The 25,125-nt window shown below is 52.5% G+C and overlaps 1 protein-coding gene across 1 annotated transcript in view; it reads left to right on the forward strand.

Annotated features, from left to right (window-relative positions):
* Positions 1–10,088: 10,088 nt before the first annotated feature.
* LOC102147863 (myelin and lymphocyte protein) overlaps positions 10,089–25,125 on the forward strand; it is a 28,205-nt gene continuing 13,168 nt past the window's right edge. The window contains exon 1 of the mRNA XM_005600244.4: positions 10,089–10,801. Coding sequence (XP_005600301.2) covers positions 10,424–10,801 — 378 coding nt within the window. The 5' untranslated portion in view covers positions 10,089–10,423. The remainder of the gene's footprint in view (positions 10,802–25,125) is intronic.

Here is a 25,125-nt window from a genome sequence, read left to right on the forward strand (position 1 = left end):
ACACATCTTAGACATAAAGACACTCAAAAACTGAAACTGAAGTGATGGAAAAAGATACTCCATGCAAATGGCAATGAAAAGAAAGCTAGAGTAGCAATACTGATATCAGACAAAATAGACTTTAAAACAAAAACTCTTAAGAAAAGACAGAGAAGCCAATACATAATGATTAAGGGGACAATCCAACAGGAGGATATAACACTTATAAATATCTATGCACCTAACAAAGGAGCACCTAAATATACAAAGCAGTTATTAACAGTCATAAAACATGAAATAGACAGTAACACAATAATAGTAGGGGACCTTAACATTCTACTTACACCAACGGATAGATCATCCAAAGCGAAGAGCAACAGGGAAAGATTGGCCTTAAATGACACATTAGGCCAGATGGACTTAGATACATACAGAACATTCCATCCAAAAACCACAGAATAGACGTTCTTTGCAAATGCACATGGAACAGTCTCCAGGATTGATCACATATTAGGCCAGAAAGCAAGTCTCAATAAATTTAAGATTGAAATAATATCAAACATATTTTCTGACCACAACAGTATGAAACTAGAAATCAGCAACAGGAAGAAAATCAGAAAAGCCACAAATATGTGGAGATTAAACAAAACACTACTGAACAATGATAGGGCCAACAAAGATATCAAAGGAGAAATAAAAAAATACCTGGAGAGGAATGAAAATGAAAATACAACATGCCAAAATTTATGGGATACAGCAAAAGTGATTGTAAGGGGGAAGTTTATAGCAATACATGTCTACTTCACCAAACAAGAAAAATCTCAAATAAACAATCTAACAGTGCTCCTATAGGAGCTAGAAAAAGAAGAACAAAGCCCAAAATCAGTAGAAGAAAGGAAATAATGAAAATCAGAGCAGAAATATATGAAATAGAGACCAAAAAAGAAAAAAAGAAAAAAATCAATGAAATGAAGAGCTAGTTCTTTGAAAAGAAACAAAATTATGTCTCCTAAAGCAGCGCTGTTGCAGGCCCACCTCCAAGGCCCTCTCTGAGGTTCATCCACCAGCAAATGGGGGCACATTCACACTCGTGACGTCATGGCTCTGCGCTCACTCACATAAAGATGGTAAAGATGGTCTCGCACTGAGTGGGTGCTCTGGTCTCTGTTCCACAGCATCTTCCTCCAGCAAAGCTGTGCACCAGCATCCTCCACGTCCTCTGATTATTGAGTTAAGAACCAGGCTTCTGGGATCTGGTGGGTCGCACTTGCGCCCTCCTCCTGCTGTGCCCCAGGGGTCCAGCCCCTCTTGTGAAGTGTGGGTGCCTCCACTGAGGTTTCCATGGGAACACCTGCTGCGCATGTGGGAAGGGAAACGGGCTCACACTGCACACGCCCTTCCGTATAGCGGATTGGAACGTCTTTCCGTGTTCCTGTAGGTTCACACTGCAGTTTCCACAGGGCAGATCCCAGAATCCCTGCGAGGCAGGTGCGATGACACCCCTCCAGCTTGGCTTGAGGCCCCCGTTTCTGTGGTCGCCGCCTGGAAAGCAATGTGGCACCTGAGAGGAAACCAGCCTCCCCTCCTGGGCAGGGACATGCCCTGGCTGCCTCGCTCCTCCCACAGGCCAGGCCTGACCCAGGGCTGCCGGCCTCTCAGGCCTGCTTGTCACTTCAGCCAGCGCCATTGCTCCAGCCTTCCCTCTGCTCTGCTGTCCTGGCTCTGCCCCGTCTGTGCAACCAGGGCCCAGGAAGGTTTAGGATGGAGCACAGAATTGTTTGAGAGTTAAACCTGTGATAGTAATTTTGCACATAAGTTTTGTACATGTTTCACATTCTGGATGTCAAGGTTAAAAGAATTTGGCCTAGTAGAATAAAAGTTTTCATAGTTTAAAATGTGTCAGAAGTTGAGGTCTGTCATTTTAAGCTGAAACATTCTAAATTTATCAGCAGTATTACAATATTTCTGAGAACTTAAACACACAGTATTTTGAAATTTAATTTATTACATTTATGAGTTATTTAAATACTCAGGAAGGTTTATATAAATCAACTAATTGGAATCATTAAAGCAAAAAGAAATTATTACATTTATAAGTACAACTTTAAAAGCTAGAGGGAATTTAATTATCAAGAAATAAAGGCACCTTTGATTGCTAAATATGATGGATAAAAATTGTAAAATTTAAAATTGTGTTGGCTGAAATTAAAGCTTCAGTGACACTAGGTGTTGAGTTTGTGAGTCTGGTGGGTTGGGTGTTAAGCTGTAAAGTGGAGGAAACTCTGCCTGACGGGTCCTGCCCCAACCCCTCCCTCAGGGACGACGACAGGGGCCATGGAGGAGGCCTCCTGGAGGGCTGGACAGAGACCACAGTGACCCCAAAGCCAAAGCCCTGTGGGCAGAGGGATGGACTAAAAAGAATGAAAAGAAGAAGGAGCCGTGATCATAACAGATGAAGTCTAGTCCACGTAAGACCTGATTTCTCTCTAGGAGCCACAGTTTGTATTATTGCTCTAAATTTGCATTATCCAGCCAGTAATTTCAAAATCCATCATGTACCCTATTATTTAATCAATCTGCTCTCCAGTTGTTTGTAAGGTTTGGAGAGCTAGACCAGGAGCAGGGGAGGATTTGCTGTGAAGCTGTGAAGCCTCAGCTTCCAGGCCCTTCCACGGCTCAGGGAGGTGACCCTGGTAATGAGCTCAAGTAGTTACATTTTATATAAATTTTGCAAACTGTGAGTGTATAAATTACAATTCTAAATTTGAATTACTGAGACCCAGAGGAATCTTCGCTGGTTTGGGGCAGAATCCAGCTCTGTGGTTAGGACCATGGACTCTGGAGCCCAGCAGAACCAGGTGCAAATCTGGACTTTCTAGCTGTGTGACCTCAGGCAAGTTACTCCATCTTTCTGTGCCTGCATTTCCTGTCCTTACCAGTGGGCATTCCAGCAGATTTCCTGACAGAGCAGCACCACCCCCACTTTACAGATGAGGGCACTGAGGCTCAGGGATGAGGGATGATGTCCTCATCACCATCTCGGCCACTGCAGCAGCGGCCCAAAGCTTTGATACCTGGGATGGTGGCCAGGAGGAACAGTGGGCTCTGCATTCCGGGACAGACCTGGGACCAATCAGGCTCCCCACTTCCTTGCTGTGTGAGCTTAGGAAAGTCTCTTGGCCTCTCTGAGCATCACTTTCTTTGTGAATAAAGATGGTTGTGAAGATCAGAGATGATGGGTAAAAAACACTTGGCACTTAATACAAGGTCAATAAATGGCCACTGCCACCCTCTAACTCTCAGAAGGGACCTGGGACGTGGCTCTAGCCACCAACGGGAGACCTGGCACACAGCTCTTTGCACCAATGACCTTGCCTAGAAGTCATGGGCTGCAAGGGACAGCCCCCAACAGCACCCAGCCCACCGGGGTGTGTTCTCTGGCCCTGGGACAGGCTGCCAGGGCCTCGCCCTCCCAGGGGCTCCCTTCCTCCTGGGTGCAGAGCCCCCTGTGGCCCAGGGCTCAGGGCATTGGTCCCAGCACCTTGGCTGCACGGTATTCAGCACTTCAACCTTCTCCTCAGGTCCTCAGGTCATTAGTGACCACAGCAGAGGGGACAGTCCCCTCTCCTCCAGCTTCGCCTGGTCTGGTTCAGTGTATCACTGACTCTGACCTCCCCCACTGCCAGGCTGGCCCGTGACTGCCTTCAGCCTCGCTGACTCCAAGTCAGAGGTGGGCGTCCTGCCTGGGACAGCACCCAGCCTCTCCAGGGCTGTGCAGCCCTGGGGGACCCCCCAGTACACTCCAGGAGACTGGGGGCTTGCTGGACTTTGTGTATAAATGGCACATCAGAGACACAGAGAGATGCAGAGGGACCCACAGCGCCTCTAAGTAGAGCTAATGTCAGTGAACATAAGTGAGGCCACCTTCTTATGCTAAATGGCCCCAGCCCCTGTGTGTGCCTATTTGCTGCTCTGCACGTACTGGAAAATAATTCATCATTTCCTGATTCATGGCCTCAGCTTACATGTGTACTCCTCTATAGCTTGATAAATTAAAACTTTCTTTCTCTCCAGGAACAGGCTGACCACAGGCAGGAAACACACCTACAAGATGTTCTTCATCACTGACAGAAGAAAAGAACAATGAAGGAGCCTGGAGTCCATCCTGCCTGAAGCCTGACATTTCTGAACCCTCCTTACTGCCCATTGTCACTATCTAACTACCTCAAGATTCTGTGATCCCTGAAGATGGTTTTTTGAGACAAGAGCACCTGTGTTCTGATTATGGCTGCTGATCAAATGAAAACCTCCTTTATCGATCCCTAACTCATTGTGATTAATTGGCTCAGATCACAGTGAGCAGAGTGAACCCATTGCTCGGCCCCTGAAATGCACAGAATCCTGCATTGTGGACAATGAATCAGGCTGCTTCTGAGTGCAGGGAACAGAATCCCCAAACAAAGTGGCTCAAACTATACAGAATCTAGTGTCGGATCTCACATACTGAAAAGCCCAGAGGCATGGTGCCTGCAGGGTGGATTAATTCGGTAGCTCAACACAGTCAGGTCCTGGCTCAGCCTCTCTGTTATTTCCATGGCTTTCCCTCATCATCTCAGGGAGGCTGCCACAGCTCCAAGCATCATATCTTCACACAGTAATATCCAAGGACATGAAAAAGCCACAGTGCAGAGCACCCCTCTGTGTTGTGAGACCTAAAACTAAGGCCCAGCATCATGTGCCGCCTTGACGTCTGGTGAGACGGGAGGACTGACTGGTCTGACCTCACCTTCCCCTCCCTGCTCTGCCCGTGGATGAGGCCCCTGCCAAACCAGCCTCCTTATCAATGGAGCAGGCGCGGGCTCCTGTTTATCCCTGAGCAGCAGGTGTCCACTCCCTGCCGGCCCAGGGGATTATTCAGAGAGGCCAATCCACCTCCTCTGGAGACCTCCCCTGACCCCTGGTTGCTGGGAAGCCTGCCTCCCATGGCCCCTGCCGCTCACCTCCTCCTGGTGCACTTGCCACACACAGGCTGTCCCTACAGCTCCAGCTGCCTGTCCCCTGTCCCTGGGGCAAGCTCCTGTGTGGCCCTGCCTGGCAGCTGGCCCTGGTTTGGAGCTGTAAGTGACAAGGAGCCTGACTTTCCTCTGAGGGTCTTTGCATTGCGTACCCACCAGAGGTACTTTTAAATCTCATGGAACAATTGGTGCTGTGACAGGATGGTGTGGCTGTGACCTCTGGCTCCTGGATGGCCTCATGGAGAGACTGCTCTTGGTTTGTTAATTGGTCCCGACCATGGAGAGGTGCTTGGCACAGAGCCTGCATGTTGGCCTTGTTGCCCGCTGCTATGTCTGCCAGTGGTCACCACTCTCTCCTGAACCCAGTTTCCTCAGTGTGGGGATATTGCACATGAAATGCTAATTGTCCCAACTCTGGGGACTGCATGCCAGCTCAGGCAAGGCTCATTTTAGGGCACTGCTTCAGTGTCATTTGTGCTTATTATTCTTTGGGGCAGAACCCTGGCGTGTCTCGGGTGACCCCGGTGGAAGAAGGCATTGGTTGGCCTCCCCTGGGGTAGAGAAATGGCTCCTTGGTCTCACGTGGATGTAGCCCAGGTGAGGGTAGCGGCTCACACCTTGCTGCTGTCACCTCACACTTCCTGCCCCCAGGTCCTCAGGGGTATTGTGAGTTACACCCTCCCCCACCCCAATGCCTGCAGAAGTTACCCAGCTGCTTAAATACTGCAGGGCCCCTGCCAGTGTGCTTGGGCCTGAGTGAGGGCCCCACATGTCCACGTGCAAAGGACCTGAGACCTCAGACAGGGGTAACTGTGCTGTCCCAGGAGAGGCTGCTCTCTCTCCTCAGAGCAAACCTGGATCCCTGGGAGGGGAGGCGCATGCCCCTCCTTTTCCTGTAACCTCCTAGAAGGCCCACACCATCAGTTCTCAGAGACAGAAACTAAACCAGGGCTTTAGGCTGCTGGAAGCCTCCCTTCCAAAAAATGGGAAAAGAAACCTGGATCTGGGGTGTGCGAGGAGGTTAAAATATTTATATATACATAAAATAATACACATATATACATATATGCATAATTAAAATGAAACAAAAGTCCATAGTCTGACTCAATTGGAAAGCTAAACTTTACCTAAAAAAATTATGTAACAAAAAAATTAAAAGAGTACTGATTGGCTTATTGCTAACAGTGTCTGGCCTGCAGAGACAGGGAAAGTGCCCAGTGCAGACCCAGCCCAGGGGTCTATTTACTGACCTTTTGGGATGGAACTCGCCTAGGGAGCAGGGACTCTGTCTTCCCTACTCCCAGACCCTCCACCCTCAGTTCCTGTCCCTGAGACACCAGACAACACAAGCCCCTGCTGCGTGCTCGGAATCTGGAGCTTGGTGATGACTCTCTCAGGCGGTGGGGGAGTGCCTATCTCCCTGGAATGAGGAGACACGAACCTAGAAGAGGATGGGAGCAAGTGAGAAAGATCACATGTGGTGGCTCATTGTCACTGGAGGCCGCAGAGCACAGGTGCCCTGTCAGCCCATCACAGCACAGCTCTCTGGTGAGCAAGCCACTCACCACCCTGGTTTCAAGTGTGTGGACTTTATGCAGTAGGCACAGAGGCAGTGGGGACCATCTGTCTTCTGGAGTCAAGCAGTCCGGATGTCCTCCATGTCGCCTGAGCATGTTCCCTCCCCATCTGAGCCTGCAGGGTGGGGCGACAGCTGTCAGAAAGCCTCCATGGGATTAATGAGGTCGTGTGGGCAAAGTGCCTATGGTGGGGCTGGGCACTTCGTAGGCCCTCAGCAGTGCTGTCTCCCCTCTGCCCTCCTGGGGTCAAGGCAGCTGGGACTCCATTAGTCCATCAGCCCAGCAGGTGCCCTTGTTGCTTCTGCCAGGAGTGGGAATCCAGGGCTGCGGGTGACTGTGAAACAGACACAATCCCTTGGGGTCAGTGCTGGCCCAGGGCAGCTCTCTGAACTCGGCCTTCACCCAGCTTCCCCGTCCATAATGAGGGTGATGACCTCCAACCTTGTGTTCCTAGTCAGGGAAGGAAAGGTCCAGAGCCCTGTGAGCCGGGCAGAGATGCCTCAGGGAGCCAGTGCCCAGGGCCAAGTTTGAGATGAACATGAAGACTGGATTTGGTGGCTGCCGATGGTCTGCATGGAACTCAGCATTTGACTGGCAATTGTCCATGGTTTTTAAAAAATTTGACTTTTTTTTTTAAAGATTTTATTTTTCCTTTTTCTCCCCAAAGCCCCCCGGTACATAGCTGTGTATTTTTAGCTGTGGATCCTTCTAGTTGTGGCATGTGGGATGCCGCCTTAGCATGGCCTGATGAGTGGTGCCATTTCTGCACCCAGGATCCAAACTGGTGAAACCCTGGGCCACCGAAGCAGAGCGTGCAAACTTAACCACTTGGCCATTGGGCAGGCACCTCACTATGGTTTTTAAAAAATTTCTGTACTGTTTGAATTTTTTCCAGTTTTACTGAGGAATAATTGACATCACTGTATGTCTCAGGCGTACAGCATGATGGTTTGATTTACATATAAATGTGAAGTGATTACCACAATAGGTTACTGAACATCCATCATCTCATACAGATACAATAAAAAGAAAAGAAAAAGAAAGTTCTCCTTGTGATGAGAACTCTTAGGCTCTACTCTCTTAACAACTTTCCTGCATCTCACACAGCTGTGTTCGCTGTAGTCACCGTGCTGGACACTATGTCCCTGGTACTTATTCATCTTAGAACTGGAAGTTTGTACCTTTTGACCTTCTTCCAATCCCCCTCCCCCCAGACCCCATCTCTGTCTGACCTCTTTTTCTATGAGTTTGGTGGGATTTTTGTTGCTGTTTTTTGTTTTTTTAGGTTCCACATATAAGTGGGGTCATACAGTATTTGTCTCTTTCTGTCTGACTTATTTCACTCAGCATGATGCCTTCAAGGTCCATCCATGTTGTCACAATAGCAGGATTTCCTCGTTTACTATGGCTGAGTAATATTTCATTGTCTGTATATACCACGACTTCCTCCTCCGTCCATCCATCCATCTATTAAGCACAGTCTTGATCAAGGGCTTGCAGCTATGGAGGCGCAGCGTCACTCAGGTTCAAGGCTGAGCTCCCCCACTCACCTGCTGTGTGGCCTTGGGCAGCTACTTAACCTTTCTGAGCCTCCATCACCTCATCAGTAAAATGGGGGTCATTCTGCAGAACCCAAAAGTAGTCCCACCTACTATTATTACTGGCAAGTCCTGCCCCATGAATCTTTCCCTGACACGTCCCTGTCCCCTAGTCCCTTCTCCCACCCCCAATTCCCTCCCCTGACACACACCAGCTGGAGGTGACCTCTTCCACCCCCGGGCTGGCACAGCAATTGTCACTTTCTAGGTCCTACTTTGTAGAAACCCAACCCAGGCCATGTTCTTATTTTGACAGAAGCCCCAGATCCTCCCAGACTGACCCCATGTTCACACCCACTGTGCTGCCAGGAGGACCGAGGACCCTGCAGTGAGTCATTATGGGCTGAGGGTGTTTTCTCATGTCCTACAGGAGACCAAAGTGTGGTCCTGTCTTCTTATGGACATGAACCCCCTACATCATCGGCTCGTGGCCCAGAGCACCCTGGGGCAGCTCTGTGACATGCAGACAGACCGTCTCTACTGACCACACTCTACATTCAAACAGAGTCATTGCACTTCCTCCTCGGGCGGTCAAGCACCAACAAGGCCGGGTCCATCCCGGCAGAGGGCAGGTATTTACTGAGCACTGTGCATGGGCTGGGGTCTTGGTGGGCACTGAGGACGTGATGTGGCAGGAAGGAGACAGGCGGATGGGGATGGGGTGGGGGCTGCCCTGCAGAGGGCAGAGTGTGGTCAGGAAGAGGACCATCAAGCAAAGATGGCAGGTGAGATGAGGGTCACAGGGAAAGGGTCCTTCCTAAATCCTTGTGGCTCTTGGGCCTCATCAAAGGAGGCTGGAGCTCATCAGCCTCACTGGGCTGCATCAGGGAGCTGCGCTGTCTCCCCAGAGTCACAAGCCCAAGGCTGTGGAATTTAGCAGCAAAGGTTTGAAACAGCCAGCAGAAAACCCAACCGAAAAATAAACAAACAAAAACTTCAAGTCTGGGTGAAGAGGTTATCAAGAGTTTAGAAGACCTTTGTGTATTTAATTAGTGAATACTGACAGTGAAATTGCCAAACAGCTTTGGATGGATTTGCTTGAGGGCGGCTTGTGGCTTGTCCCCACCAGAGTCTCCTGGCCAGGAAGATGTCCTCCCAGGGCCAGCAGGCTCTGCTGAGTGAGTGTAAGATGCCCCCAGAGAATGAGGAGCCAGGGGGTGGGGGTGGGGGCTGACAATCTCACAGCCCTTCCAGCCCAGGAAGTCTCATCCAGGCATCAGGTCCTGCCCTGGGGCCCTGGTGGGGATCCATGGGCCCTGGCACAATGGCAACGTAGGTCTGAGGCCAGCAAGGCCAGCAGTTCAGAGGAGGCTCACAGAGAAGGCAGTGCTATTTTATCATTTTAAATGCCGAGTCTGTCTCTGTAAGTGTCAGAATGGACAGCTTGTGGCATGGGTTTTGTTTTCTTTTTTCTTTTTGGAAAGTGAGTCCAGGGACTGACCTCTCTTCATAAGGACTAGGAAGGAAAGAGTTGTGTAGAGAGAAAGGGTAAGGGTCCCACTGGAGAGAGGGGTCTGTGCCAGCTGGGGCTGTGGGTGAAACCACAGAAGCGCTGGGGAGTCTGATCTAGCATGCACTGGACTGCTGGCTAGGATTTGTAGGAGAGAACTGAGTACTAGTATGTAAACTAAAATAAACAGCAAACCACTGAAGTATGATTCTTGTGTAAAAAATATACCAAAAAGTAATTTAAAAACTGTGGTTCAGAAAAAAAGAAAACCAGCAGCAAAGGGTAGTGCAAGGACGTGGGGAGGGAGTCCTGCCACCGCAGAGACGCAGGGCCGCCCCCTCTGAGAGAAGGGCAGGGATCTGCTCTAGGAGGCCCTTCCTGTCCCTTGGATTCAATGCAGATCCGCCCGAGCGCCGCCTCCACCGCCCTCCTCCGGGGCTGGCAGGGCTGAGAGCGGCCTCCTCCCCTCAGACGGACAGACTGAAGCTCCAGCACCCAGTGGAACGGACTGTGGGTGCAGAGTTCCCGGCGCTCCGAAGCCGCAGGGCGAAGGGGTGGTGGCCAGAGCCGGTCCCAAAGACGCCCCTGCAGACCCCCAGCCTGCAGCTGCGGGCAGGACCAGGAGCTCGTCCCACGGCGAGTTTGGACGCGGAGGTCGCTCATATGAAAGCAACCACTGAAAGATGGAGACACAACTCAAGAACAAAGTAATCGTGACCCGAGCGGTGCCGCAGTGGGGAGTTTTGGGAGCCTCGTTATTGATGGTTCTCATTCTTCAGTGGCTTTTCCTGCTCCCCACGGGAGATGGCGCCCGGAGGTGGACGCAGGAGTCGGGTCCCCGTCCCAGGTCGGCAGGCCCGCTGCGTGCCCTCGGATGGTTCAGGGCGGCGCCCGAGGCACTTTGGCGGGTCCCTTGGGGCGCGCAGGGCTGGTTCGGACGGGGCGGGGAGGGCGGCCTGGGCTCCTCCCTCCTGGGTCCCGGGCGCCTCTGCTCTTAATCCTCCCCGCGCTCGGGGGGACCGGGCCGCTGGGCTCCGAGAGCAGGTGAGCGATCACCGCCGAGCCAGAGCCTTGCGTCCTGTCCCGAGGCCACGCCAGCACGCCAGCATGGATGACGGACCCCTGCCCAGCGGCATCAAAGTCTTCACCACCTGCCCAGATCTGCTTTTCAGTTTAGAATTTGTGAGTGGCTGGCGCCCGAGCCTGGGAGGGGGCGGGATGGGCTGCGCGGTATCGTGGGGGTTCCTCTCAGAGATCCAACCAGATCCACAAGTTGCGCGTGTCCTGGGAGCTTTGGGATACCAGGGCCAGGGTGAGGAAAGTCTCCCAACTCGAGTCGTTTGGCCTTTTCTAGACCAATGATAATGGGGGAAACAGTCTCCGGGACTTAGGTAGGAAAATCAAATTCGCAACGTAGGTCAGATGTAGGAAGCTGGCCAGGGTCCATCCGTTGCGCGCTGGTTCCGAAGCTGCGCTCCGACCCGCCTCCCATGGGCGCAGAGGAAGCCTTTATGGGAGAGCGACGTCCTTGTGGAGCTGCCCAGCTTTGTCCATGGTTAGGATTTCGTTTACAAAAATGAACAAAAGAAGCCTGAGCATCACCAACTGAGGTTTGGGGACTGGGTTTGTGTCCTAGGAGGAGCTGAATCCGGAGTATTCTCTTTTGACCTTTGATAGTTTCTGGAGAGAGAACACATTTGCGACAACTTTGATCTGGAAATAATAAAACAGGCCACCCTTGCTCTGCCACAGTCTTTCTGCCCTGTGTGTGGAGTGAGGGGAGGGAGGGGGCTGGCGCTAGTGGTCCAGTGCCTTGGCTGACCTTGAGCAGTCCTAAGGCCTCCCTACCTGTGATTGGTCCATCCTGATACTGCAACCACAAGGCTCTCCAGGTGGCTGCCAGAAAGCACTTCTTACTCTGGGCTCCTGGTAAAGTGCTCACTATGTCATGGCCATCGCGCCCCTCAGCCTAAACTCCCCAGGGGCCACAGGCCCTTACCTGGGAGGGGCTGCTGTGTGTGTTCTATGGGTGCTGAGTGTTGCAGCCACGGAGACTCCATTCCCAGCACCCCTGCTGCAGAAGAGCTTGTTGGAAAAGAGTTTTTCCAAACCTGTTTAAAAACAGGACCCCAGCTTCTTCTTGCCTGATTGGAGGCGGGAGGGTGTGACCAGCACAGGGAGCAGGTTCTGTCATCCATGGAGGGTTTGGAGAAAGGGCTAAGGGGACTGAGGTTGCCTGGTGGCACCATTTCACTGCATTTGTGAGCGTTGAGTTGAGCTCACACCTGCATGTATCCAGAGTGACATCAAGTCCTGGGGCCAGTCAGGCCCCAGGAAGTGACATCTAGAAGAAACGCTTGACACTACTGTGCCCAGTCCCACCATTTATAGATAGGGACACCCAGGCCCAGAGTGGGGAGGGGCTTGCACCCACTGGCACATCCTTTCCCCAAGTGGCTCCTCTGGGTGCGTCTGTTCAGCACTGGGCCTGTGCTTGCCTGAGGTTGGATGTCTGAAGATGAGCGCACAATGCCCAGGACCTGGGATGAGTGGTGGTGATTCTTTCAGAGGCCACTGTGTTTACAAAGGCAGATTCATGACCAAAAGAGATGGTGGCTGACGGTGAGGTGTGATGGGCAGAGAGATTTTTAAACAACAAAAGGTCCTCCTAGTGTCTTTTGCATTGCCCTAATGAGGGGCTTCCTCTGCCTTTGCAGCTGTTTGGGGAGCACTGTGACAAGAATCATGAGAGGGTATTAGCTGGGCTTCATGCAGAAGACTCTGGGACACCTCCTTCTCTTGCCTTCACAAGAGCTGGCTCAGGTGGCAGCAGGAGATGGCAGGTGGGGGGGACCTGGCTTCACAGAAGGCACAGCCCAGTGCCCACTGCCTCCTCTTGGTATCCCAGCCCAGAGGAAGGAGTGCCCCTGGGGGAAGGACAGCCCAGCCAGGCAGGTGGTCTGTGGGGGAGGGGACAGGAGGATCCCCCCATCCCACCAAGTGAAAGGAGAGAGCAGGGGGGTAGGAAATCTCAGAGCCCTGGATTAGTGGAGACTTTCTCCTACAAGGCAGTTTTCTGACTTGTGATAGTAGGGGCTTCTAGAAGAAATAATTCTCCATTTTCTACACTTCACTTTCAGCTGTCTTAGAAGATGTTTTTTCTCCTCCATCTGAGACATGCTCCCCTAAAGCCAACCCTTCCAACTTTCTGAGAGGCTCTGGATCCCTCTGTTTTCACCGTCAATCTCTTTCCTCCTCCCTAGATTGCAGGTGGCTCGCAGGGTGCCTAGAACAGGAAAGAGAGCAGACACCAGTCCTTTAAGTTTCCTCTGCAGGGATTGTATGTATAAAGCTGGACGTGCTTGGTGTGTGAAAGAGCAGAGAATGAAAGGGCCCAAGGAGGTGCTGGCCGCCCTGGGAGAGTTTTTTTAAAATTATGGACCATTACAACACAACAACAAAAAGATAAACAAGCCAGTTAGAAAATGGACAAAGGACTCAAATAGACTTTTCTCCAAAGATGATGTATGAATGGCCACTAAGCACATGAAAAGATACTCACCATCTTTAGTCATTAAGAAAATGAAATCAAAACCGCAGTGAGGTACCATTTCACATGAAATTAGGATGACTATTATATAAAAAAAAAAACAACGGGAAATAGCAAGTGTGAGCCAGGATGTGGAGAAATTGGAGTCCTCACACATTGCTGGTGGAAAGATCAAATGGTTCATCTGCTGTTGAAATCAGTTTGGTGGTTCCTCAAAAAAATTACACCATAACCCAGCAATTCCATGCTTAGGTGTATACCCAGCAGAATTGAAAGCAGGGACCTGAATAGGCACATGGACATGCGTGTTCATAGCAGCTCTATTCACAGTAACCAGCAGGTGGAAACAGCCGAAATGTCCAGTCAATGGATGAAATGTACAAACTGTGACATATTCACACAGTGGAATATTATGCAGCCCTAGAAAGGGAGGAAGCACTGAGACATTCCACACAGTTGGAAACACTGTGCTGAGTAAAAGGAGCCAGACAGGAGGGTCACATACTGTGTGATTCCGTTCATATAAAATACCCAGAATGGGCAAATCCACAGACAGAGCACAGACTGGAGGTTTGCCAGGGGCTGGGAGGAGGGGAATGGGGAGCAGCTGCGTAATGGGTGCGGGGTTTCCTTTTGGGGGATGGAAATGTTTGGGGTTAGACAGAGGTGGCGGCTGCACAACATCGTGAGTGTATTAAATTCCATTGAACTGGGCAATGTAAAATGGTTAGTTTGATATTATGTGAACTTCAATTTTTTAAAAAAACAAAAATTAAGAAATATTTCAAATATTACAGAAAAGTATATATAATACTTTAATAGACACCCACATAATTATCACTCAGCTTTGTCAAATCTTAATATTTTGCCGTATTTCCTTTTAGTGTGAAGCAAATAAGCTTTTCAGGAGGCTTCTAAGCCCTGGATGTGCCGCTGTCTTACTCCCCTCCCTCCATCCTCAGGAGCCCCGGGCTGGACGTGGTGGTCCTGACGCCCAGGCAGGGTCAGCCCTTCCCTGCACCCTGACTGCCTGTGAGCTCCACAGGCGCTGTGTTCTGTGTTTTCACACTTCATGGAAATAGTGTAGTCCTGTCATGTCCTTCTGCAGCGAGCTTTCCACGCAACGGTGTTGAGGTTTATATACATTGATGCTGTTTGTCCATTCTTCTGATGATGGACATTTTGGCCATTTCCAGTTGTGGCTTTTTGCTGTTGCAGACGGCATTGCCAAAGAACATTCTTGTATTGGCCTCTGTGGTTACATGTTGGGAATTTCCTGGGGGACACACAGAGGATTGGACTCGCTGGGTCATAGGGAACACACATCTTCATCTTCCCAGAGTTACCACATTGCTGTCCAAAAGGGTTATTCCAATTCACACAGCCCGGGAGCGGAGTCACTGGGAAGCTTATAAAGCTTAATTGAGCTCAGGACCCGCACTTGCTCAGGCCCCTTCCAAGACTCAGACTCATTTTTCATTCTTTTATAAAGGTCCCCAAATTGTATAAGCTTCAGGCTAACCCTGGACCTTCCTGACTCCCACCAGCAGCAGATGAAAGTCCCCGTTGTGCATCATCTTGGCCACACTTGGTAGCGTCAGACTTTGTAATTTTCTCTTAGTCCAATGGGTGTGAAATGCTTGATTAGTTTTTAGATCTGTCATCCAGCGAGTTGATTACTCAGAGTTCCTATTTCCATGCCTGAGCTCCTAATAGCCTGGGAGGGGCAGATGTGAAACCCTTGGCCTCCAGGACCAACAGGGTGGGGCTCCCTTCCTCTCCCAAAGCAGGGACACTGCCCACCAGAGCAGGGAAGGGCGATGGCTCAGGGTGGGGCCTGGCAACCTTACCCTGCCCAGCACCTCAGCCCAGAGCCCCTGCCCTCTGAAAGCTCAGGGTCCTCACGGGAGGTGGAAGGCAGCCCAGCCAGGGCTGTGACCCTGCCTCTCTGAGCCCCCCGAGCCCACAGGCCACACTGCTGTTGCAGGCGGTGGGTCCCAGTGCACCCCACACAGGCCCCGGTGGAACATTCAGGGTCTCCCCTCCCCAACAGCTGCACCCAGGGCTCTGCTTCTGGCCTGTTCCCTGTCCCCACCCAAGGGGGACATTCCTTTTGGAACCACAGTCTCTGTTTCTTCCTCCTCCTTCTCCTTCTAAGCCAGGGGCTTCATGACACTGGGTCCCCATTCACAGCACAGGATGTTAACATAGGACGCTGCTTGTCTCAGCTCTGCCCAGGGCCCCAAGAGGAAGCTTCTCTCACAATGTACCAGCAGATAACCCCACCCCCCCAACCCCCTTTCGGAATTTGGGAAGGAAATGCGTCCTCCTTTCCCTCAGGTTACCTTGAACAGTCTGGCGGGCCACAGCCAGCCAGGCGGTTTGCCTTTTCATCTTCTTGTCTTCTCTTTCATCCTCAGTTAAATCCTGGTTATTGATGGAAAAAGGGGCCAAGGGGTTTTCCACCGCTGCTGCCTCTTCTGCTGCTTGTAGCACCTGGGCCAAGCTGGGCCAGGCCCAGCACAGAGGCGCCCACCTGCGGCTGGGGCTGCCACTGCTGCCACCACCGTCACTATCATGGCTGGGGCCGCCGCTGCTGCCATGATGGCGCAGGAGCTCTGGGCTGTCCTCCTCCACCTTCTGTGCCGCCTTCCCCTCTGGGCTGCTGCCACTACTTATAACTTTGAGAACATGCCCATTTCAGGCAAACCAACAAACTTACACACACACGCACTCACACACACACAGCTGCTGGAGACCACCAACCACACGAACCCTCACCAGGGCCATCCGACCACGGCACAAGACTCCTGGCTGGCTCAGCAGAACTGACGCCAAACCTCTCAATCTCAAGTTCGTGTGCCGGATGCCCAGCAAGTCAGACACTGAGACACTGGTGCTTGGAGATGGAGAAAGGTTTATTTGAATTGGCTGAAATGAGTAGGCAGCAGCCTGGGTTCCCTTAAGCCCACCTCCCAAAGAACAGAAAGCGTGGGGGGGGGGCGGTTTGTTTACAGAGCTAAGGCACTTGGCAGGAGGAGCCTCAGGGAAATAAAAGGTCCCTCCCAATAAGCCCCTGAGCCGTCTGACTTCTGGGTTTCAATGACTGCTGAGGGCTGGCCATTTGGTGATTGTGGCCTCTCTCAAGGCATTCTCTTTCTTTGTAAAACAAGCTCACGAATCCTCTGGAAAACAAGCTCACGAATCCTCGAGACCCATGAGTCACCCCTCTAGTTAAACAGGAAAAACAGCAAATTGCCTTAATATCTGCAGAACCCCTCAGGTACCTGGCTAAGTGTCAGGTGTCCCGACCATAAAGCTAGACTCAAATCCACAGGGAATTTAACTCCATCTAAGGCGACCCCTCCTTTTGTCACAGACACAGGCACAGACTACACAAACTCAGCAGTTCCAGAGCGCCTCAAGCCCACATAGGGCAGACTCAGTGACTCCACGGGGACCTCGAACCCCCACCTCATCACTCCAGAAGGGAATCAAACCCCATTAATGACTAGTCAAAGGTCGGAACACTCCCATTTTGCCAGACCCAAAGCACTGGGCCTCTCCAATGGCTGGGTCATGTAATCCCTTAATCACTGCAGAGGCGTCTCAAGCCCCGAAAGACAGGCACGGGGCCTTCAAACCCTCTAAAGACAGAACCAGGCTTAAACATATTTTGTGAGACAATTTAAAGAAATAATTCTTATAGCCATGCTGTGGCATGTAGGTGAGAGGTGGCACCACTCACCACCGTCAAGAGATCCTCTGAGCAAAGTTCTCAGGGCAACCTCTGGGTCCCCCGATGGGGCAGTGACGTCAAGCTGGTGACACAAGGATGAAGAAGTTTGTCCCTTCGTGGTTGCCATTTTTGTTACCTAACCAAAAGTGAGTTCACATCCTGGCAGATTAAAATCAGACTCTCGACCAGAAGTAGTTGTCACACAAAGTGGAACTTATTTGCAGCAAATGGGAGGCCACATGGAATCATTTCCAAAGTCGTGGCCTCCAGGAACAAAGGGACCCAGGGGCCTTTTATTATGGATGAAGAATGAATATTCAAAAGGGAGGAGTGGGTATTCCCTTGAGCAGGCTCAGTTGGAAAACACGCTTCCACATACACTACAGGTTACAGGAATAAGGCCTAAGCTCCTCCTGAGAGATCTCAGCATTAAAGTGAGGCAAAGGTCATAGGCCTCGCTCTTGTGGTGAGGCTTGGTCTGGTCCAGAGTGGTTGGCGATTGCATCTCTTAAACACGTAAATGCTTCAGAACCTATGCTTGAGTTCTGCAGTTCAGTTAGTGATGGGCGTCATGCATGTCGTCACTACCAAGCCACATGGAGAAAGATTGCTTTTAAATTTTCCCTAAGTCACTCCTCCACTTGACACAGATGGGGTAATATCGGGAGTGGTACGAGGCACCCTCTCTGTCCTAGTGTTTTCAGGAGAGAGCAGGAGGACCGCAGGCAGATGCCATGGCAGGGAGAGCTCAGGCTCAGGTCAGACAGGGACAAAGGCTGACTGTTGCACCCACAGGCCCACAGAGAGTGGGAGAGCGCATTGGGCTGCTGGCCGAGGCCGGGTCTGCAGCCTTAGGAATGGGTGGCTTTGCTCTGGGCTCAGGCACATCCTCTGAGGGAAGGGCTGGGGGTGGGGGACTCAGCCCCCTGGGCCCTGCCTTGAGGTGGGAGGGGGCCAGCCAGTCTAGACTGGATGGGGGCTGGGGGCTGACTCCTGATGGATCCAGAGCTGAGCCCTAGCTCCTACCTGTGATACAAGTCTGTCTGGGCTCCCTCCTGGCCTTTCAACTCTCAGTCCCTGGAAATAGTGTTTGGGACCAAAGGCCACCAAGGTCAGGCCCTGGTGAGATGGCCCAGCAGGTGTCCTCCTCGGGTGCTGATGGACGAGGACAGTGGGTGGGCCCCCTTGTCCCTGGAGCACTGATGCCATGGGAAAGTGTGGCCGACTCCTCACAGGTTGCAGACTGTCCCGGGAGCAGGAGCAGCTCCCTGGGTTCTCTGCATCCTGGGCCCTGACTTGCCCTCTGCATTCTGGTGGAAGGTTTGGTTCCTGATTGGCTCCTGCTGGGCCTCAGCAGTGAAATGATTTCCTAGGGGGATGGACTGGCCTTGATTCTCTGCTCCAGGCTCTTTAGCACTCCCAGCTCATTAATAGCTGCTGTTCTGTCCACACTGGGGCAGAACCACCCCTGTGGTGAATCACTTTGTGGCACCAAGGCCCTGGGGCCTGAGAAAAATGTGCTGGAACCAGAAGAAAAGCCTTGTCACCAGCCATCACCCCTTGATCTGCACAGAGAGTGGGAAGAGAAAGGCCCAGGGCCACCCAGCCCCTCTCAGCTGAACTGAAATTACACCCCAGAGCCCCCACTCCTGTTAGAAGGCAGTTGGGCTGGAGAGGAGGGGGCAGGAAGAGGAGGAGGAGGGGGAGGACCCTGCAATTCCTGGATCCACCTTTGAAGGAGGCCATTAGAGGGCCCAGGGCACAGGCTTTGGGGGGGACACTCCAGGAAAAGAGCAAAGGTGGAAGGACAGGAGATGAAGGCCACATCCCGACCCTCGTAGTAGGGGTGGAGGTGAGGGTGACAAAGGTCGTGTTGATGGACCCGGGGATGAGGAACACAGGCCTGTGTCTGCTGAAGAGGGAGCGATGTCCTTCAGGGTTCGGGTCTTTTGCTTGTTTTTGGTCTTAAACACACACCTTGGTGTTCTTTCCGCTGAAGGGACAGAGCCTGTTAGCCAGTGGAGGGTTGGGGAGAGGAGGCTGCCTCCCATCACCTCCTCCTTTGGGTTCTCTGCTTCTCTAGGCCTGGGGCAGAGGGAGCAGTATGAAGGCTACCGGGCAGTCTCCTCTCCCTCCGTGTTACTGTTCTCATGGCCATTTCCAAAGCCGGCCCTACACATGGGAGATTTCATGGTGAACTGCCTGTGTGTGGCCTTGGGTGACTGCCACACACAGGGCCGTCCTGACCTGGCTCCACAACCAGCCTGTCAGAGCTGGCCCTCAGCAGATATGGGCATGTGAGCAGCCACTGCACCTCAGTTTCTGCATCAATGAAATGGCCTGTAATAGCACCCACCTCCAGGATTGCTGTGAGGACTAAGTGAGTGTAACGTATGCAAAGCTCTTCAAACCACATGGTGCCCGCAGCTCCTGCTCAATGGCTATTAGGTGCAATTATCATTAATTTACTAATAAGTCAAACAGCTGCTCTGATCAGCTGGCCGATCCACGCTCAAAGGGGGCAACTGCAAGAGGGGCTGTGCGGCCAATCCCCACCACCTTTGACCTTCCATGCCCTTCCCGGGCAGAGTGCACGTGGTAGGGGGAGAGTGAGATTAGGGGGTGGGCCGGGCTGTGGAGGCACACGTGACTTGTCCCTGGGGTCCCCAAGTACTGCACAGACACCACCCTCTGTAGGGCTTTCCAGTGGCTCCTGTGCTTGGAGCTGCCCCTAGTCAGCCTGACAGGGTGGCCAAAGGAAAGAGGGGGCCGTGGCAATCCTGTCCTGCCTTCTGCCTTGGGGGTGGGGACTTCCTGAGCCTCTCTCTGCACTGCCCTGCCAGCCTGGTGCCAGGTCGTGTTGGGGGAAAACTGTATGAATTCTGAGAGCCAAGCAAATTGCTGCATCTGCTGAAGGGGAAGGGACTGATGCGGGCTCGGGGAGTCGAGGAGTCAAAAGAAAGATTTCTTGGCTCTCAAGGTCTGGCAGTAGTGCTCTTTCATTCAGAGAATAACGTGGAGTAGCATGGGGACAGGACCCCTGGGCGGTGAAGAGCTGCAATGGGTTGAGGTCAGGGCTAAATTTATAAGGCATAGGTGTGTGAGTTATTTCATTACAAGACAAAGGAAAGATCATGAAAGAAATCTTTAAAATGGTATCAGTTCAGGTGGGGTCTGGTTATCAGGTGGTCTTACAACTTTGGATAGGAATCAGGTCAGGACGTCCTGTGCTTCCCGGAGGATGATATAGACCGGAATGCAGGTCAGGATGCCTTGGACTTCTCTCCCTGTGGCAGCCTTGATCCTCATCAGGACCAGTTTCCAGGATCAAACCTTTAAAACTGATTTGTCGTCGGTGTCAGTGCATCACTGTTTGGGAGGGCGTTGCTTCAGGGAGGGGACATTCTCTAGCACATAGTCATGCCCCACCTCCCCAGCCTTGTGGCTGCTTGGTGATAAGCCAGGGACGGTTGGACTGAGGGCCCTGGCGGGAAGGAACCACCCAGCTTTTACATCTTAGGACTCTTTCCAGAACCAGCCCCACAGTCCTCGCTGCTCTCCATTTGTGACGCTCCTTTGGTGCAGGTGGCATGGAGGGGCTAAGTCCTCTGTCCTTCAGGCCTGTCTTACCCAACATCTCCACCCAGAAGCCCACCTGCAGGAACCCCTTTCCTGTCCTGCAGGCCCTTGCTTGTGGTCTGTCTCCCACCTGGACCCTGAGTCTGCCCATGTCCCTGCCCAGACGGTGCCCTCTGAGACATTTGTTATCAGCGTGCATTGGTGGGAAAGGGGCTAGGATTTCATCTCCTGCGTGGATAATTTTTATAAATCATAAGACAGTCCTTGACCCCAAGGACAGACAGAGGGTGAAACTGACAGTCACCACCACTCATGAGGGAGACCCCTGGGACCCTCAGAGATGCTTTGGGCCATTGATGGGGGTTTCTTCTCACTGTCAGCAGGTACACACCTGTTTTGTTGGCTGACCACATTGCTGACTTATTTGGTGACTCCCATCAATACCTTTTGTTTTTCTCAGACCAAAGCCTCTCCCGTCTGGTCTACATTTCCACAGATTTTGTCTCTTAGAGGTGGCTTACTGTATTTTTCATGGAACCTCCTTGTCTCTGTTCATCCTGTGGGTAAAGCCAGGGGGTACAGGTTGATGGGGAAACATTTCCACCCAGACGAGGACAGGCCTGTGTGAGAGCCCCCAGCTTTGTCATCTAGGGGAGTGTCCTTCCCTCAGGAGCTGATGACTGTCTTCTGGCTCGTGAGGGAGGCTGACACTGGTCAGCGATCGTCCATCATGCTCACGGCCAGTGCTGTGGAGCAGAGGGCTAGCGGGTACTAGGGAGAGCAGACTGCCCGGGGACTTCGGGAAGGGGGGAGGCCTGAGCAGGGCCTCTCCCAGGGTACCCTCGCCCTGGTAACATCAGCTACAGACCTGAACACTCCTCCTCTCTCTTTTTTATTTTAAAGATTGACACCTGAGTTAACAACTGTTGCCAATCTTCTTTTTTTTCTTTCTTTCTGCTTTTTCTCCCAAAATCCCCCTGGTACATAGTTGCGTATATTTTAGTTGTGGATCCTTCTAGTTATGGCATGTGGGATGTTGCCTTAGCATGACCTGATGAGCAGTACCGTATCTGCGCCCAGGATCCAAACCAGCAAAACCCCGGGCCTCTGAAAAGGAGCGCACCAACTTAACCACTTGGCCACGGGACTGGCCCCATCTCCTCTCTCTTTGAATCCCAAATCTCTATCCTTCTCTTTACAAACAGACTCAAGGGCCCCTGAGTCCTGGGTTTGCCTACAGTGTAGATGAAAGGACAGGATCTAAGCTGCCTTGAGAGGATGGTGCATGATAGGTCCCCTGGAAGGAGGGAGCCTGCTGATGAAGGGCCTGGGAGGCCAGAGCAACTGGAGCAGGTAAACTGAGTCAGGGGGCCTCAACACCACTGTTTGTTTTCACTTTGGGAGTAGCCTCAGAGCTCAGATTCCCAATAATTGGCAGAGAGGTAGGGGTCCCCACACAGGAGTCTTCTGCCTCCTTCCAGACATGTCCCCTGGGGTCAGAATGGGGGTCCTGTGCAGATTTCTGGGCCCTTGTCCTGGGGAGAGGTGCTGAGCAGTGTTCACCCTCGCTGAGGCCCTGACACTGTCACCAGGACCTGACTCTGCCCTTGCTGGACCCAGAGCTGCTCCAGTGGGCCTGGTGGCAGGACTGGAAGAGAGAGGACAGGAAGGGAGAGACGGGCTCCATTTATTTGTGTGTCTTTAATAAAGTCTATGTCCCTGGATGGACCTGCCCTCAGTGCTGACCGTGGTCATGGTCACCCTCGGCATCTGTTAAATGCATGAATGAATGAATGAGTGGGTGAGCAAGTGAGCAAGTGAAGGAAGTCCCTCCTTCGGCTTGCTGAGTTGAGAAACTCCATACGAGGGGGTGGGGCTCACACAGAACTAGGGCTCTGGCAGAAGCCCCTCCGTGTTTGCCTCCTGCTCTCCCTGCCTCTCAGCCCCGGCTGCCCTCAGCCCCGTTCTCTGGGGTCTGGGAGGCCCCAGTGTGTTGGGGGTTTGGTCTTTCTCCTCTGACTTCCACTCTGTGCTTCTCCTGTCCCCTGGTGCTCATGTCCTCTTGATGTCACCTTGATGCCACTGCCCTTCCCTGCAGGAGCTCATCCTTAACCAGTGTCTACACACACAGACACACACACACACACACGGGACATGCCCTCTACTCTAACTCACAGAATGACTCACTTTTGAGTCAGCACCCCATGGACCTGGGACTGCTGGGCCTCTCCTTGGGCACACGGTCACTGTGCTGGTCAGTCCCCTCCACAGCACCCCTCCTGGCATTGCGTGGTCCCTCACTGCTGACAGAGCTCAGTGGGGACAAACGCTTCCAGCAGCAGAATCAGGGCTGCTGATCCTGTGGCCTTGGGAGAGCACCCAGGGCCCAGAGTGCATAGCACCTGGGATGAGCCTCATCCAGTGTGGCCAGCTTTTCTGTACCTTCCTGGAGGATGACTTTTGCCTGCCTGACGTAAGTGACGAGATGGCTGAGTGTTGGGTGCACAGCCTGTGTTCTGTGCTCAGAGTCCTTTACTTCTCGAGTCCAAGGCACAAACTCCTGTCACACGCACCTTCAGGGTGCACCCCGTGCCCTCGGAGCTGGTGGGAGTTCTGACGCTGGGCTCCGAGGGGCCGCACGAGCAGATGTGTGTGTGGGAAGCGCTCTGTGGTTCACGTCTTGACTTGTTATTGGAAGAGGGTCGCTTGTGGAGACCCTGACACAGTAAGATGGAGCCCCCGAGAAAATCCAGAGAATTTGAGCAATTCCTCTGCACTGACCTCAGGTGTCCACGTCCTGCAGCAAGAACACTGGACGGTTGTGCACGCGGAGCTCCTCCAGCCCCGCACGAGCAGGGGACGCCACACGGATCTCAAGAACGTGCCGGGGGATCCCTTTCCCTTTGTGAGCAAGGCTCACCGTTTGCAGGAGGACTTGCTCATATTTTTACATCCTCTGTGTCCTTCTGCGGAGGCACACACATTTTCCTCCACTCTGGTTTCCTGGGGATCACAGGTTTTTCTCTTTGATGCTGTTGAAGTTACCTTTAAATCCTGGTTTGCACCCGGGTGTGGAGGGGGTCCCTGTGCACGGTGAGATCCTAGCCCTCCTGAGATGTCACGTGGTTACAGGGGAGGCTCTGCCTCATCACATGACAGCTGTGACAGCGAGCACTTCGAGTGCTCCCCACGGGCCAGGCACTCGGGCCCAACCCCATGAGGTGGGCACTGCTGTTATCAGTGTTTTTCAGAGAGGGAACAGAGAGGTTAAGTAACTCCTCCAGGGACAACAGGCCACCCAGCTAGTAAGTGACAGAGCTGATACAAACTCGGTAACTCTGGCTCTAAAGTCTACACCCTTCATCCCCCTCGCCTGCCTCCTGTGGATTAATTCAGAAAGAAAAAGAGAGAACCTTCTCTGAGATTACACAAGAGCTCCCCCCATGACTAGCTCCTGAGGAAATTTTTTTCACAAAAGTCATTTGATCAGGTAGACCTCGGATGTAAACTCTTTTATGTCTTTGGAAATTTTTTGTCTCATTTTGTACGGTCTCCTTGGTTCTTAGAGAACCTCAGCTCTGCTCAGCATCCTAAACTGGACTGAATTAAAGATGGGTGGTTTCCAGTCCTGAAACACCAGGGTGGGTGGGGCCTCAGATCACCAGGTCAACCCCATTCACAGACACTGAGGCCTGGTCCCAGCATCTAGAGGACACCCAAGGTCGAGCTAGTCTCATGTTCAAGGCAAGACAGGGACTGAAGCTTAAGGAGAGAAGCGGAGAGGAGAGGAGAGGAGAGGGAAGTTTGCCCATGTCCAGGCGGGAACTGCAGAGCGTCCGGGCTGCCGTCGCTGAGCTGGGCAGGGCGTGCAGACAGCAGGCACTTCTTCTTCTGTCTGACAGGGTCACCAGAGCATCTTCCACGGGCTCATGTGGTGTGGACACATCCCCAGGCCTTTGACAAAGAGCCTGGGTGTCTGTTCCCTGCCCTGTAACTCTGCTTCTCTGCAGTCTAGTCAGACCTGGGCATCGGTGTTTTTCCAGGTGTGTCAGTGACTCTAGTGTAGACTGAGGGCTGAGAACCACAGAGCGTTAGCCCAGGCCCCGCCCCCATTTTCCAGCTTGGGGACCTGGGCCCAGAGAGAGAGCTCCACCCAGGTGACTGTTGGCCCTCCGACTTAGAGACCTTCGTCTGAGAGCACACCAGCCAGCTGCACCCTCTCTGGTGTGGAGGACGGTGACCCAGGGGCAGGCGGGGGTGGTGGGAAGTCCAGCCTGTACTGTAGACAGAAATGAAGGGAAACTGAGGCCGTGCCTCCACTTGTGTGCCTGATGTTTCAAGGTGATCGTCTCTGAGCATTTGCCGCCTGGAAGCTGGGAGCCTCTTAGAGTTTTCTTTACGAAGGAAAATGCTTGAACTCTCGCCTACCCCTTTGCTTTTGACAAATATTTCTCCAGCGGGGTCCTGATGTCAGGATGGGGTGGGCTGCTCCCTGCCCAGGAGGCCTGGTCTCCCTGGGTTTGGGCACAGCGCCCGCTCTCCCTGGTGCTCTCTGCACACTGAGTAGGGGGAGGGCGGCAGGCACTGGCTGTGTCCGTGATTCACGCCGAATCCCAGCTTTGCACTGAGCGGGGCCTG

This window comes from Equus caballus, chromosome 15 (assembly GCF_041296265.1).
Source record: "Equus caballus isolate H_3958 breed thoroughbred chromosome 15, TB-T2T, whole genome shotgun sequence".
In the NCBI taxonomy this organism is placed as follows: Eukaryota; Metazoa; Chordata; class Mammalia; order Perissodactyla; family Equidae; genus Equus; species Equus caballus.